The 15,965-nt window shown below is 36.8% G+C and overlaps 1 protein-coding gene across 1 annotated transcript; it reads right to left on the bottom strand.

The window, feature by feature from the left end:
- Positions 1 to 429: 429 nt before the first annotated feature.
- On the bottom strand, positions 430 to 15,696 carry LOC110463967 (receptor-type guanylate cyclase Gyc76C-like). The gene is made up of 7 exons (XM_021518938.1): positions 15,692 to 15,696; positions 14,972 to 15,206; positions 10,717 to 10,848; positions 5,698 to 5,809; positions 2,988 to 3,086; positions 1,895 to 1,986; positions 430 to 1,356 (listed from the first exon to the last, which is right to left on the bottom strand). The coding sequence occupies exons 1-7, from the start codon at positions 15,694 to 15,696 to the stop codon at positions 430 to 432; spliced, it is 1,602 nt and encodes a 533-aa protein (XP_021374613.1).
- Between the last annotated feature and the right edge of the window lie 269 nt (positions 15,697 to 15,965).

The following is a 15,965-nucleotide window of genomic DNA, read 5'->3' as shown; positions in this document are numbered from 1 at the left end:
TGAAGGAATAGAAACACAATTTCATATATATCGTGTGGTTTTTAATTAAGTAATAATTCTGATGCAACTTCGTTGACGGTTATATATATCCACTCATTCTAACATAGTTACATTTGTACTATTGCCATTCCTGTCTTGTTTTTTAAATCAATTCCAGCAATTATTGTTTTGGTCTTTATCAAAACATGTTTTGTTTCGAACTATTTTATTTTGTTGCCAAATTCATTAGATTGGCTCCGAGATTTTGTCATCATCCGTGACGTTAGCCTTCTCACAACATGAATTGACATCATTGGCTAAATTTATTACCAATATTAATGACATAATTAATTTACAATACTAATGTCCATCCTGATCCACCATGTATTATTGCCACCCATTCGTATATATGTATTCTCTAAACTGTATTGTTTATGAGAATAACAATTGTCATTGTTTGAATTGACACTCGGCCAAACCGTCATTGGTTTGGACGTCTGTATATGTATAGGGCTCCACAGTGATAATATCTTCGTATATTGTTTTTAATGGATGGACGGCATTGTCTAGTGACGGACAGCTCTTATTTGTTGACAGTGAAGTTGTTTGTGTTATGTCTGTTGTTGTTTCGTCCTCTGCTGGATTACATGTTATGTCTTTTGTTGTTTCGTCCTCTGCTGGATTGCATGTTATGTCTGTTGTTGTTTCGTCCTCTGCTGGATTACATGTTAGGTCTGTTGTCGTTTCGTCCTCTGCTGGATTACCTGCTATGTCTGTTGTTGTTTCGTCTAAGCAATGCTCATCGCTTTGGCCTTTAATTTCATTAACGATGTTGGGCGATTGCTCAACGCTGTCGTTCGAGGTCGACAAAGAATTACGTGTTTCCGGTTCACAAGTGTAACTTGATGTATCAGGAATCCCGTCAGATGACGCTTCAGTGACTTGAATCTGTACATCACTCAACACTGGTGATATGTCCTCTTTAGGCAATAATATTACTGCATTATCGGTATCCCTAAGATTTATACTTTCATCCTTTGGCTCGTTTTGTGTAGAGGCCGCCGATACATTCTCAACGTCATTTAATTGAGATTTTTCGCTTTTTAAATCAGCCTTCATTTCGCACATATTTCCCTTCACTAAAACTGTACTTCCTGTCGTGATATTGTCATCGTCGTCTGTGGTCCGTGAACTTAAGTCGGACTGAATATCCAATCGAGACGACTCTACCGATGTAGTCGACTCATCCACAGTCAAGGAGCTGTCCAGCTTTTTCGTCTTTTTCTTGCGTGGCCTCCACTTACAGACCATACTCTCGTTGGCCTCTCCCATGTCCCGTCGCCCGGTCAGCCAGTACGTATTCATCTGTCCCTTCCCCTGTACAGAATGTATTAGTATGGAATATTGGATCAGACATTGATGATATCGGAACACATGTTGGTATTCTTCATCACTTCAATTCTCGATTGTTTAGGTTGATATAAAAGCGGGCAACTTAAGATAAATAATTGCAATAACATACAGTAAAACCTCGTTATGATGCCTACATTTGTCCTGAGAGAGGTTGGTGGGTTTGGCAATAAATTGAGGCAAGTTTATTAAGGAATTCGTAAAAAAATGAGAACATGGGACATTGAAATACGTTGGCGGTTAAGGGGGCAATGGAAACGAGGGCATGTTATGTCAAGGTTCTACTGTTTCCTTACATGTTGCACTAGCCTTTTAGTGTCTATACTGAATTGTTTGACATGGAGATATTTCATTTTACAAATGCCTTTATATAAACATTAGTTTCCTGTGTGCAGAAAAATCTACACGAATTGCAAACATACGAGATACAAATCAACGGACTGTTATTTTACTTTCCTATTTCAGCTATGTATTGTCAGTTGACGAAGTAGAAAATAATTGTTACCTTAATTTCTATCAATCCGCGGTGTTCCATCGTGTACCGTTCGGTAGCCTCAAGCTTGTCCCGTGTATCTTTGCTGATATGGATCTTTAATGCTGGCGATATACAAATAATATGGATTAATTTGTTAATATAATAATACATTTTATATACTGGTTCTAGTTTTATATCTGTACTTATATTTAGATATATATTTCAGCAATGAAAATCGGAATGTACAAACAGGTACCGACCAATCTAAAATCAAAGGGATGTTTTTTGTTATCATGTTGCAAGTTGATTATTATTTATAACCTGTATTTTACTACCAATATGAAACGATTTTTTTCCAAATTATTTTAATCACTCTTGGTGGCCCGGATGGAAGCAACAGTGAGTGTTAATGTAAGAGGAACCGGAGTACCCGGAGAAAACCCATGTGATGGGGAAGGCGACGTCATGCCTTTTCAAGTCAGATCAGGGTATCGAACCCCGGTCGTCGTGATGAAAGGCGAATGCGCTATCTACTGCAACTTCCGACCATCCATTATAAGCAGATTTTGTTCAACTTCGAACTTAGCCTTTGTTTTGTACATGCTTACGAAAATTCAGTAAAATTAAAAGCTTTTTAAGCAAGTGTCCTTGCGGAAACTCAAGTATGGACGTTGTCCATTTAGAACGTCGCATTTTTGCTCGTTTTTCTTGGCGTATTTTTAACCCGACAAAGTTGCATCAAAATCTACCTATATGTTGCAGAAATCATAGTGTGAATGGATGAATGTTCCCCGTACTATACTACGTCATGGGGGAAATGTTGACTGCGTATAAAAACTTATATGCTGGATGCTGAGAAATGGGAATAAGAAAAAAAAGAAATTAGATTTTCTATACCAAATGGAATTTCCAAATGGATTTGTAAATTTCAATTGGCGTTCCAAGATAACGCGTTAAGGTTTCTTATTTTTCCAATATTTGCCACCCTCGTTATATGCCCCATCATAATACACGCACCTGTTGACTATTTGCTACATCGAAAATCACTGTACACCATAACAAACCTAATCAATCACTTATCGAAAATCACTGTACATTATAACAAACCTAATCAATCACTTACGTTGACTGTTTGCCTCCATTCTCGATGCTGTATTGACCGTGTCCCCAAACAGGCAGTAACGAGGCATCTTCAGACCGACCACGCCAGCTACACATGCGCCTTATAAACAAAGAAATGCTCATATTACAGGGTATCCTTTAAATATATAGACACAAATAAAGATGGCTCTGTCCTGTTCAGCGAATAGACATCCTAGCAAAGTATATCACCTAGTCCCACTCTGTTAAACTACCTGCATTTAGGACAGAACAAGGTAGGACAACAACAGCTGGTTAACCATTTGTCAGAATAACGATTGAAAGAAATAAAAAGACGAAATTACGAAACATGACATAGATCACTTTTGGCCATGAATGGATTCATATTTTGATCTGACTTCAATACAAGTTATCAGATGATTTGTTTAGAGACATGGAGTTTAAACTGTTCAGAATATAGGAACAATGTTGAATAACACCAAGTATATAGTACACATATGAACATGCACCAAAATAAAATTGCTTCAAATTCTAACATGATAAGGTGTTTTATTTATGAACAAGACCGAAGGGGACATTTTCGTTCATGAGAAAATTATTTGATTTTCTTTTATGTTCTCTACCGGGTGAATTAAAAGTGAATGCTACCACACAATCTGAGGGGAAAATAATAATAAATAATAAATAAACAAATCATTTGTTCAGGAATAAGTCTTAAGTAATTGGGTAAATGTCATTTTTGTCATGAACATCATAAACATAGCTGGAAGTACTTGCCTTAATACGTTGTCTCTACAAAACATGATTAATGAATTAGATTTTAGCTTGTTTTCTTGTTTTGTGAAAAAATAATTAAGGACAAATAAGAATCATGGCCCAATCAAACTAATGAAGTGGTAATCCCTCAATCTCGTGATCACGCACGTGGTGACCAACCTTGTACACGAGACTTCAGAGAAATCACGGCATTAGCGACGCTCGTGTCTAATATTTATAGTGTGTTTTACTTCGTGACACAGAAACAGAAATAAAACTACACCATAGCGTCAACAAAGAAACACAGAAACAGAAATAAAACTACACCATAGCGTCAACAAAGAAACACAGAAACAGAAATAAAACTATACCAACAAAGAAAATAAAAAACGGGAAACAAAACTGGGAACATTTAGGAGGCAATAACAGGAATGACCCTGATTGCTTTATTGACCTTTTGACTTCGACCTCGTAAATGCAACATTCTGATATTTATGCCAATAAAGAAAAATCAATAGGTGTTGACCATAGCTTCGACACATCAGCAAAATCGAAAATCAATATAAACAACAACAACGACACGGAGGAAGCGTCAATAGTACAGATTCAAAGTTGCTATATTGATTTTTTGGTTTCGAAGTTGAGTTAAAGAAATATTCCTATAACTACGGTAATTAAGAAAAGCAACGTAGTGCTGGTTTTGTTAGGATTGACTGGGTTAGGCGTCTAATTAACAGCTATGGTCATTGAAGGACGCATCAAATGTGTTTATATGCATATGTATGCTGGAGACCGTATGTTGTGTCTCTGCGAAGGCGCAAATATGATGCCAAGCTTAGAGTATTACCTCACTGAAATAACATGCCGAAACATCCTCGATATCTAGAGGTTGCGCTCACTATTGCTCTCTAAACCCCTGGAATATGTCATAGCAAAATTGAAGGCTCAGTGTGCGCCACCTTGTTGATGAGACAAGAAGACTAGTTCGATCCTTTGATGTACATCAAAAGAATATCGCAGTCACGTCACGGTAAAAAATGACAGGCTTTGAAGTCGGAGGTCTTTCCTTTGTAATCTGCAAAGGACAGGTATCAGCCTAGCGATTGGTCAGGGTTTTTTAACCTGAGACCAATCAAACTGCTATCTTCGTGCCTTCAATTTTGCTATGACATATTCCAGGGGTGTAGAGAGCGTAAGTAAGCATAAAACCTGGAGTATCGAGGACGATGCCGAGGGAACCCAGCGGAAGACTCCGACCAGTAATATTATACTCGACTATAAAATAACGTCAATATCTATATATAAATATTATATAAAATCGAATGGTACAGCTAACCTTTTCTCTGAGGATTGACCTTATTAACGGATACTTAGCTTCATAAACACAAGTAGAACAATTTGTATTTACTTTGTCAAACATTTATCTGTATAAACATGTTATTATTTGTTGGTGGTTAGTCGCTTACATGTATAAATATGTTATTATTTGATGGTGGTCAGTCGCTTACCTGTATAAATATGTTGTTATTTGTTGGTGGTCAGTCGTTTACCTGTATAATTATGTTATTTACTGTTGGTGGTCAGTCGCTTACCTGTATAATTATGTTATTAATTGTTGGTGGTCAGTCGCTTACCTGTATAATTATGTTATTAATTGTTGGTGGTCAGTCACTTACCTGTATAATTATGTTATTTACTGTTGGTTGTCAGTCACTTACCTGTATACTTATGTTATTTACTGTTGGTGGCCAGTCGCTTACCTGTATAATTATGTTATTAATTGTTGGTGGTCAGTCACTTACACTGTACCAAATAATTATGTTATTTATTGTTGGTGGTCAGTCGCCTACCTGTATAATTATGTTATTAATTGTTAGTGGGCAGTCGCTTACCTGCATAATTATGTTTTTAATTGTTGGTGGTCAGTCGCTTACCTGTATAGATATGTTATTATTTGATGGTGGTCAGTCGCCTACCTGTATGACATCCGATCCTGATCTGGACGTGGTCGGAATTGGTGTGGGGCACCTTCACCTGTTTTATAGCTGCCAGTAGATCTATGGCCATAGTTGCGATCTCCTCGGCGTGCTACAATTATACAATAACATCTCAATACATAGTATAATTCGTTAGAACTAAGGTCTTCTTAAAAGGAAGAGTAATAAAGTCGGATAAGAAAAGATATCAAATATTGCAGCCCTAGGCCCTAAGCAGGTCACACGATAAATTGGTTAAGATTTTGTTTTAGGCCAATACGAGGCAAACCTGCTATCCAATAAAAAGCACAAGAGGACCAACTCATAGGAATGAAAGATACTACTTCTTTAAGTAGATATACATATTCTTTCAGCGTTTATTTATATTTAATTAACACGAATTTCGCATCAGGTGATTTTTCATTAGAACACCAGTCCTTAAAAATAACACTTGTCAGAGAAAACTAATCCCAGCATCGTAAAACCACATGCCACCAACCGTAGCGCGCAAGAGATCAAACAAAATCACTATTGTTAGGATGTTTAGTACAAAAAGTGTTCAGATAAAAGATCAGAAAAACCAAATTGTTGTTTGACCATTAGGGTAACTCGAGTACTGAAATGTAATGTGATCATTATAAGTTCGTACATTGACACAAATAAGTATCCCTAATTACAAAAATGCACCCTCCAATAAACAGCACGACTACTTAGTACTAATTACTACACCACGATGGCAAGCGTGGCGATGACGTTTCCAAACGTCAAGCACGCGAATATATCGTTTAAAAAATCAATTTTTGAAGAAGAAACTAGGTCTGAGTACGAAATATACGAAAATGTCTGTTATTTGTAGCATTTCATGAACATGTTATTTGTCACATTCAGGTTTCCTTTTCTTCTATGTTTTACTGTCATTCACACTATTATATATCAGTGTTTACGTAACAGTCTTTATCATAACTTATGTATTCATATTTATAATCCTGCCCTTACTAAGATATTATATTAAATGACAATAGACGGTTTCTGTACCTCTGAGGTTTAAGTGTCCTCTCAACAGCTAAGGTCGTACCGAAGTCAAACATGCCTGTATTTCTTGACCCTGATTTTGAACCACACTAAACGCTGGTAACTGCCTTGGGAGGCAAATTATATAATTAATAAGTCTTTGTCTAAAAACACTTAGTCTTCATTCTCGCAAAATTAACTAGCTTTGCTTGGTAACAAAGGAAATCCTACATATACATTTTCCATTTTCTAGAAAGAAGCAATATTAGCTTATCACACTTCTTCGGATCTTCCTCGATCTTATTTGATTCCAAACTTCACATGAATCCCTTATAAGCAACGTTCATTCGCTAGCTCTGATACCATTAAATCTGGTGATAGTGGTATTGTATTTTACTCCAGTAGTTAAATTCCTGGAATGTGGATTTCGAAGAATTCAAAAGACCCTTTAATCGGTCTTGATCAGCTTCTCCAAAATGTTTCTCCATTTCAGGACATATGACTTTCCACTCTACCATACCTAATACCAAATTGAAGTAACGCCGTCGTTCACCTATTACAGAAGCTTTCCTTTACAGAAGATGCCAGCAGCGAAATTGAATATATGGCTGTGAAGCATTTTTGAGCATGTGTTGTAAGACAAATGCAAATATGAAATATACTGAGGATGACATCTTTACTGAGGATGACATCATAAGAACGAAGAAATCCTGGTTGACACTTTCTTTGTTGAGTTCGATTGTTAAAACTATTCAACAGACTCTAGGTATTTATTTCTATTGGAGCTTATTATGATTGGCTACAAGAATGATTGCAAATTCCTTTCATTTCAGTATTGATGTATCGACGATGTGCGTCTTTAAATAACAATACTGTATCCACCACATTGGTCAACGACACTACCTACACTTCTACATCACTTTATTATGTTTGATTATGCTCATGTCTGTGCCTTGGTATTTCGTTAACCTTGCGTCGCTTCTTACTTGAACACGATGATTCACATGGCGGGTGTCGTCGATGTAGCAAGAAGCGCTTGCCCTTCTGGAACACCTGGTCTTATTCTCCTTGCACTGTACATCTTTGCTTTGTTTATATTTGATTTCGAATTCGGTATTGCTCACACTTAGGGATTCTTTTGGCTATTTGTCGTCTCTTTAAAATGTCATCACCTTGACCTTGTAAAGATGACACTGACATCTTATGTTTGTCTAATAGCGATCTAACGGAAGGTCCCCCGGAAAACACCACCAAAAAGAAGTTGTAGAAGGAAAAGTAATATATGTTCTATTTTGAACAGCAGACACATTTTGGTTAATTGTAAGCTGAGTAAAATCCCCGAATGAATCGTTGAGCACGAATGTAACGTGGAGAAGCCACATAGCATCATTATCAAACCTTTTCGCTTCTAATGTTACACACTTTTGATTAGCATTTTATTATAATTATTAGTGTTGACACTGGGTAGTCTTCTATTGGTTCCTTTTATAACAATAGGGATTGTTTGTTTTTAAGCAGGGAAAGCAATTATCTATCATTTTTAAGGACTGGTATGGGGACCGAATCGTTCAACATCAACGCCAAACGTGAAGAATTGACGAGAAAAACACATGGAGGCAAAAGATATTTAGAATATAGTTAAAACGTTCCTAATATTGAAATAGATGCACAAGATTTATTTTAGGAAGCTTATGTGTCCCAAAATGGAGGGCACAAATACAAAGCACATCTTCTGCAAGGGATTCCCACCTAAGTCGCCTCTTACGATCACGCAGTCGTTAACTGAAGGGATATTCGCTTTGGTTCCCGACCTGTAGGAGTGTAACACGCGGGGTCTGAATGTTTACTTAAGACTGCTTACTCAGTGAAATACCATTCCAAAGGCACTCAACCAAGTTTGTTTAAAATGTATTGTCCTCAAACAACCAAGTCCATATGACCTGATCAGTTGTGTTTCTTAATGTCCCGAAACGGAAGAGGTAGAAGGAAAACCGAAGTGTTGCAGATGGCCAGACATGCGTTGCTTTCTACGATAACCTGTCGGGTATACAACCTATTCTTCCTGCGAACCTGCATGGTTAATTCATTACAGCACATTATACGGACAACGGGTAAATCAGTCCAGACTGATATCCAGACTGATGTGAGAACATTACAGTACCCATAGCCTCCTTCTAGGGCGGACATGCAACACCTAGACAAAAATGTGGTTTTAAGAAATGAAGTAATAGTAATTACAAAGATACAAAATGTTGCTGTTGATGTAGCCGGTTTATTACGCCGATAAGATATTTGGAAATAAGAAAGATAAAGATCCCTTTAGGAGACAGAATGTGCAATGGGGGCTTCAATCATTTTGTTTTCTACAATGTCTCCACAGAAACAGAAAGGATACCCCATCCCTATCCACTTCTGCAGGGAAGAGGGGACAGTTAGTTGTAATCATCTTACGATAACACGCAGCGGGTACAGCAGGCTAATTCTTCCTCCGAATTCACTTTTTATTGTTTTTTGGCCTTTATCTATGATATATATGAATGTTACCTTTCTGAGAGTATATATAATATCATACTTTTAGTTAAAAACTTTAATTTTAGAAAAACTGCAAACGAATTAAATATAACTGTCACATCCCAAGTCTGTAAACGCGATATCGACCGGCGTAATCACTAAACGCCCGATTACCACGTGAAACACTCCCACATAAATAATCAAAAGTGACCTGAAAACAGATTAGAAAACCGTCGTCTTTAATCTTGTATCTACAGTACAAGCCATTACGTGCAATCCTTAAATCAATATCACTAATGCATTCCGTGGTTAATTGTTTACGACATCAATCTCGATAGCTACACTACAATACTACCAGTAATCGTTACCATGGGAATTCTAACAATGTTGTGTTAATATCCGACACAGATTCGAAAGGTGTCTCCCTTTTAGGTTAAGATTGTTTTGTTTGTGAATTTGTTTATGGTTAATGTTTCTTTGGGATTTTACGTCTTGCAACAGCCACGTTCATAGAAAAATATGTGCTTAGATCGACATCGCCGAAAGGAAGGACAAGGAAAGTGCGAAAATAATTTAGATATATATTCCAAGTGTTGCAACTGGCCAGCAGATCAATTTTGATTTCTTCAATGTCCCCCTAGCAGATTACACCGAAGACAAACAAACTGCATTCCTCTGTGGCCCACATTAAGTCGCCCCTTACGATATGCAGTCGGACACAGACGGCCTAAAAAGTGAACGGAAATAGGAAAAGTAAAAAACAATATACGTATTAAGTGTTTCATTGGGCTTGATCAATTTTTGTTTCGTCAATGTCCTCTTAGCATGCAGAGTTACCCAGGTTGGTTGTCTCATATGCATCTCCTTCTGTGGCTCTTTGTATACAGGCTGGCCTCCTTCTGTGGCTCTATGTATATAGGCTGGCCTCCTTCTGTGGCTCTATGTATACAGGCTGGCCTCCTTCTGTGGCTCTGTGTATATAGGCTGGCCTCCTTCTGTGGCTCTGTGTATATAGGCTGGCTGCTGTGTCCCCTTCTGTGGCTCTATGTATATAGGCTGTTTCCCCTTCTGTGGCTCTATGTATATAGGCTGTGTCCCCTTCTGTGGCTCTATGTATATAGGCTGGCTGCTGTATCCCCTTCTGTGGCTCTGTGTATATAGGCTGGCTGCTGTATCCCCTTCTGTGGCTCTATGTATAAGGCTGGCTGCTGTATCCCCTTCTGTGGTTCTATGTATATAGCCTGAATACTGTATCCTGATGTATTTGCCTCGTTGAAGTCACCCAGCACAGTATTCGACCCGGTCATATTATTCTGGAAAAGGGCAATTCATTCATTGTTTTGAACTTGAATACTTAAAAATACTGAGAAAGACCCCACCAGTTGTCATTGAGTAACATCTTAGAAGACCACCTGTCAGTAATCTTGATCCCGTGATTAGTCTCAAAACATGCACATCTACATTCCCGATCTTTACGGGTGTTTCGTTTAATCTTACCTTGTCCCCGTTCCTTTCGGGTACCCCACTGGCAACCATGTATGCGTCTCCAATGGTCTCCACCTTGTATACATCGTAAGTGTCTATCCGAATGTCGAAAGTGGAGTACAAACTATTCAGCAATTCCACCACCTATCAAACAATATAAGATATACATTATTACAAAAACTGTATCGAATCTTTACATAATTATCCATCTCTCTGGTAAGTAAAGCAAAGCCTTGGTATGTTGGATTATTATTGCCCAAAAATACTTGGAACATTTCATAAAGAGAGGTCCATTTCATTCGGGTGTAACCGCCGAAAAGAAATGGTAGACAAGTAAAAAAAGAAAACAATATTGAGTTATTGCAATTAGGGCAGTATATCATTGTTGGTCATTTAAGTGTCCTCTAAGAAGATATTAAAAAAACCTCCCAAATCTGCACACATAGAGGCATGTTCTTAAATGACCTTAGCTATTGAATAGTCGCTAAACCAAATACAACCAATCTTGCGATACACCTGCAGTGGGATACAACATGACTACTATTGGTTTTGATTCTTCAGACAGACCCAGCAGGTATATTCGTTGAGCAGGTTTGTGTATGAAGTCAAATAAAACGCTCTTTTATTCTGGTCTTAAATTTTAATTGCATTTAAAACATTGTCAAATACTGGAAACAACATCATGAAATGGTAAAACATATGCTAGGGGGTTAACCTCCTCGCAATGACAAATGTCATATGAGGTCGGGTGCCTATGAATACCAAAAATATAGATATTCAGTGTTAAAATGGTGGTCACCTATCAATTTCGGTTTCTTCAAAGTCCCCTTAGGTCAAGACACAGAAAGCCTTTTCTCTCTCTGAATTTGCAAAATAAAAAGGGGCTTGGGCTTAGGGAGGGGTTCATACTTGTCACTTTCCCATAATGCAAAACTTGCACTAAATATTTGGAACCTATTCTAATTTCAATTCTTCGATCTAACCATTTGATAAGAACTGATGAGTTGCAGCCAAAACAGAGTTCGACTGCAGGGGAAATACATAATGTTAAACAACGGACCTTGCACTGCTTGGCCTGAAAACTAGCTGTATCAAGATTCGCCAAGCTTGTAATAAATGTTTATTAATCGACATGAAACATTTTCCAAGGAAATTATCCCGGTAAGTGTTATATTATGTTATATTATATTTTGTAAGTAAAGAATAAAATATAACGATCGCCTTACCTTGTACATTATTTCGCCCATAATACTTTACAGATAAAAATAGTCATGCTTTATCTACGTAAACAGTTTTGCTTATGTCCCTTTTTTAAGTTAGATAAAAACTTTTACGCTATTACCAATACACACTTATTCCCGGCAAAACCAGGACTTATGCAATTATATACCCAGCCGAGGAAAATATGAGAGCCAATACACATTTCAAGGTTGGAGGGTAGGGAGACAGTGATGAAAGGGTTGACAAAACACATTACCAAACACTCGAGCAACGCTTGACCCTAGTAAAGCATGGCTAAATGTTTGTTTTGTAACTGTTCGTGGTTCCTATGGAATCGAGAAAATAGATACAATGTATTTGAATGATACTTGACTACTGATTGCCTATTACGGATATCTAAACTTATAAGCTAAAAAACAACTAAAGAAATTACCTACGAGTGTTTCATGTCACACAGAAGTCATGGTTTGGCCAAAACCGTTGTATCCATGCTTGGTCACTTCATGACAAAGGTCAAACCATTGTTGATGCTTTACGTTGTACATGAATGTACAGTTGTGGTAAGTCATCATTGACCATTGTCAGCTTAAAAAACGTTTAATTGCAAGTGTAGATGGGATAGGAAACTATAGACAAAGATAAAAGTTAAGTGAAGCAAAACACAGAGCCCCATACAATTGTATTTGATATTGTAATTTATGTTTTTACCTGCGGACATGAAATATTGGGGGAGACATCAATGTGTCAGATTGCTAAATTGAACGTTTTGATAATTGTTCTGGACATTTGCTTTAGAAAAAATAGGTTTAATATTTTACGTATTTTTTTCTAAAGTAAAATGATAATATCGAAAAGGAAAATATGTATGCATATATACTTTTAATGAAGTTAACTTGAAGGTTTATTGCGATATGTTCAACAAACGATAGCTTGTAACAGCGAAACTATCAACAACAACCAAACACCCTCAGAACATCTTGGAATGGGATCTTAGCTCAACTGATCCGTCGTGCGTCTCCAGAGGCACGCCCCAAGGGAAATAGAAGAAAATCTATCAAAATATGAAATCCTTGTTTCTGTACGAATGAGGGATTTCAACAATTTGGTCTTAAGCATTCTTTTACAAAATTATGAATTATATATAAACGGAGGGTGTGGCCCTCCCTGGGGCAGAGGGCAGTGTTAGGTTTTAGTTTTATATTGTTTAACGTCCTATTAACAAGGTCATCTAAGGACGTGCCTTCATGTGTGTTGTGTAAGCGTGTATGAGTATATGCCGGAGACAGGGTTTGTTGGTGTAATTGCCTCCTTGTGATAGTGCGGATCTCATGCCGACTTTATAGTGCTATCTCACTTAAATACCATGCCAAAGGACCCAGGATAGCATTTCGCCAAGTCACATTAAACTGACAACGGGTGAACCAGTTGTCATTGGCCCAAATGCTGAACGCTAAGCAGGACATGACAACTACTATTTTTAAGGACTTTGGTATGTCCCGGCCTGGACAGAACCCATGGCCTGGGCGAACGTTCAATATAAAAGCCAAAAATAAGGTGTTGCCAAGTAAGGCGCTAGGAAATAAAAGGTAATTAGAAGTAGATTTTTTTTTATTAATACCCCAAATATTGCAATTGGTGTAGCAGATTTACTTTGGTCGCTTTTGTGTCCTCCAATATAGGGTACAAAAGCAAATCCCCAATTCTGCATAAGTCGCCTCTTACGATACATGCAATGGGTAACAACATGTGCATTCTTTTTGATTCCCGAAAGCAAGGATGCTAGGTAACTAGATGGATGAACATAGAAAGTTTTGTGAGTTTGAGATGTCCTTGGTAAACAACATATTTGGTTCTATGGTAACTTAAAAAAATGTCGACAATTCAACACCCAAATAGTTAAGGCACTTCTAGAAAATTCATGTTTTGTTAAGTAATATTTAACGGATAATGAGATATGTTCCAGAAATGACTAATTTCGTATTTCTGGCTATTTGTTACCGTGGTAAAAGGAATATAATATTAACGCCCAAATATCAAACTTTATCATTACACTACTTGAATGATGTAAATACAATTTTTTATTTGAATTCCAATTAAAAATCTGAAAATAATAATATAAAAATTAATTCCCTTCACTTAGCTATTGTTACTTAATTGGCCTGAATTATTACAACACAAGTGTTATCTATATTCCTATGGAACTGATCAGAGTGTCACCCAATGTCCTAATGCATTTGCTGTGTGCTACATCATGATACAATGTATACATGTACAGGTTAATTTCGCTCGAATTCGAACTTTGCTTTTAATGTTGACCAAGTTTCATTAAAATCTGATTATACAATATTGTTGGAGTCTGAACATTTTAGTTTGGGTTATAGAGTTTGGCGTCTTATTTACATACAGGAAATAAGCCTCTCAAATATTTGTGAATAGCATTGGATTGGTCACTAAAGAAACCAAAACGTGTGTTGACCAACTTATGTATAGGTAAGCGTGGATAGTGCTATCAATGTTTAATACTCATCTTAGAATTTGGTTGGAAGACTTTAGCACCCTATTAACGATTGTGCAAATTTGCAATTTCACCATTAGCTATTTACTGATGCGAAAAATGATTGGATATTTATAAGCTGAAGGCAATGCAATCTAATAATAAGAGCGATGTATTGATGCTCTAAAATTCTAACCTACCTAAATAAAACTGTTAGTTTATTAAAAAAATATAACTAACCATAATCACTGTTTTTTTTATCTTTTCGTTTGTTTGATGCCGTCTCTTTTAACATATTTTTTCAACCTTTGTTTTGGCCCTTATGACTTCTGCTGTGCTGAAGGGTCGTTAAGAATTCAAAAATGATAACCTGTCACAATTATACAATATATGATTATTCATGCGCGTCCGATTCCTTTATCAACATACTAATTATTGTTTACATGTCTTACACACATTTGTATAAAAAGAAAACGATTTCTGTATTACTTAATTATTTCTGTATGAAAAAGACACATTACATTCCAAAGACATTACATATTAAGTTCAAACCTGCATTGGAGAACATCGGGCAGATATAGAGGTAAATCCGACAATGTCACTAAAGAATATTGTCACTGCGTCAAAGAACTCTGCCGAGATCTTTTCCTTGTTTTGTAGTTGGTGAGCTATTGACTTTGGGATCATTTGGTACAGAAGTTCCTCGGTTACTTTCTTCTTCTGCTCAAGTTCCTGCGTTTTATCATTTAACTGGACGGCAAACTGATAGAATTTAGTGTTCACAGCTCTGGATTGTTGGAGAATAACAAAAATGGTTCCAGATATAAAAACGCATAGAAAGGATCGGATAATAACACGTATGATGTCAGAGTCTTCATCACTATCTACTTCGTATAAAAATGCTGATTTTAGTGCCAGAATTTCTTGTTCGAGGTATTCATTTAAATGAAATATATTGTAAACATAACACAGAAATGTAAAGTCTGCTTTACGAAAGTCTGTACACCGAGACGAGATTGATATATTACCTTTTGTTAACGAACTCCAGATAGGAAATGACGGGCGCATTTTTTGTAGGTCCATTAGCACGAATTGCTTTGAAGTATGATAATACTTTAATGTATCTGAAATATTTGTATCACAATTATGTTCTATGCAATAAATGGCATCAAGTAACAAAATAGTTTCACTTTCAAATAATTCTCCCATCTGGTGGAGAAGGCCAAATTTTGATATAGACAAATCGTTAATATAAGCTTTCGTTGTACTTACGACATTTTTCTCTATAGTCTGTAAAGACAGCATTGTATCACATATATTGCACTTGCTACTTGTTATTGGACACATGTCAAAAAGTTCACATAAACTTTGAAGGTCACCTTGTGATGAACTAGAGTTGCATACACGGTTTATATTAAGAAAGGGTAAGACGTATTTATCATTGATACCACACGATGACGATTCGTTATGTAGTGAGGCACTGAAACGGTCTGTCAAGGAAGTTGCAAGTTCACATTTCAAGATGTTCAATACATCAAATATTTGA

The sequence above is a fragment of the Mizuhopecten yessoensis genome, unplaced genomic scaffold (assembly GCF_002113885.1).
Source record: "Mizuhopecten yessoensis strain PY_sf001 unplaced genomic scaffold, ASM211388v2 scaffold10949, whole genome shotgun sequence".
Classification (NCBI taxonomy): domain Eukaryota; kingdom Metazoa; phylum Mollusca; class Bivalvia; order Pectinida; family Pectinidae; genus Mizuhopecten; species Mizuhopecten yessoensis.
This window is presented reverse-complemented; position numbering and strand designations above follow the sequence as displayed.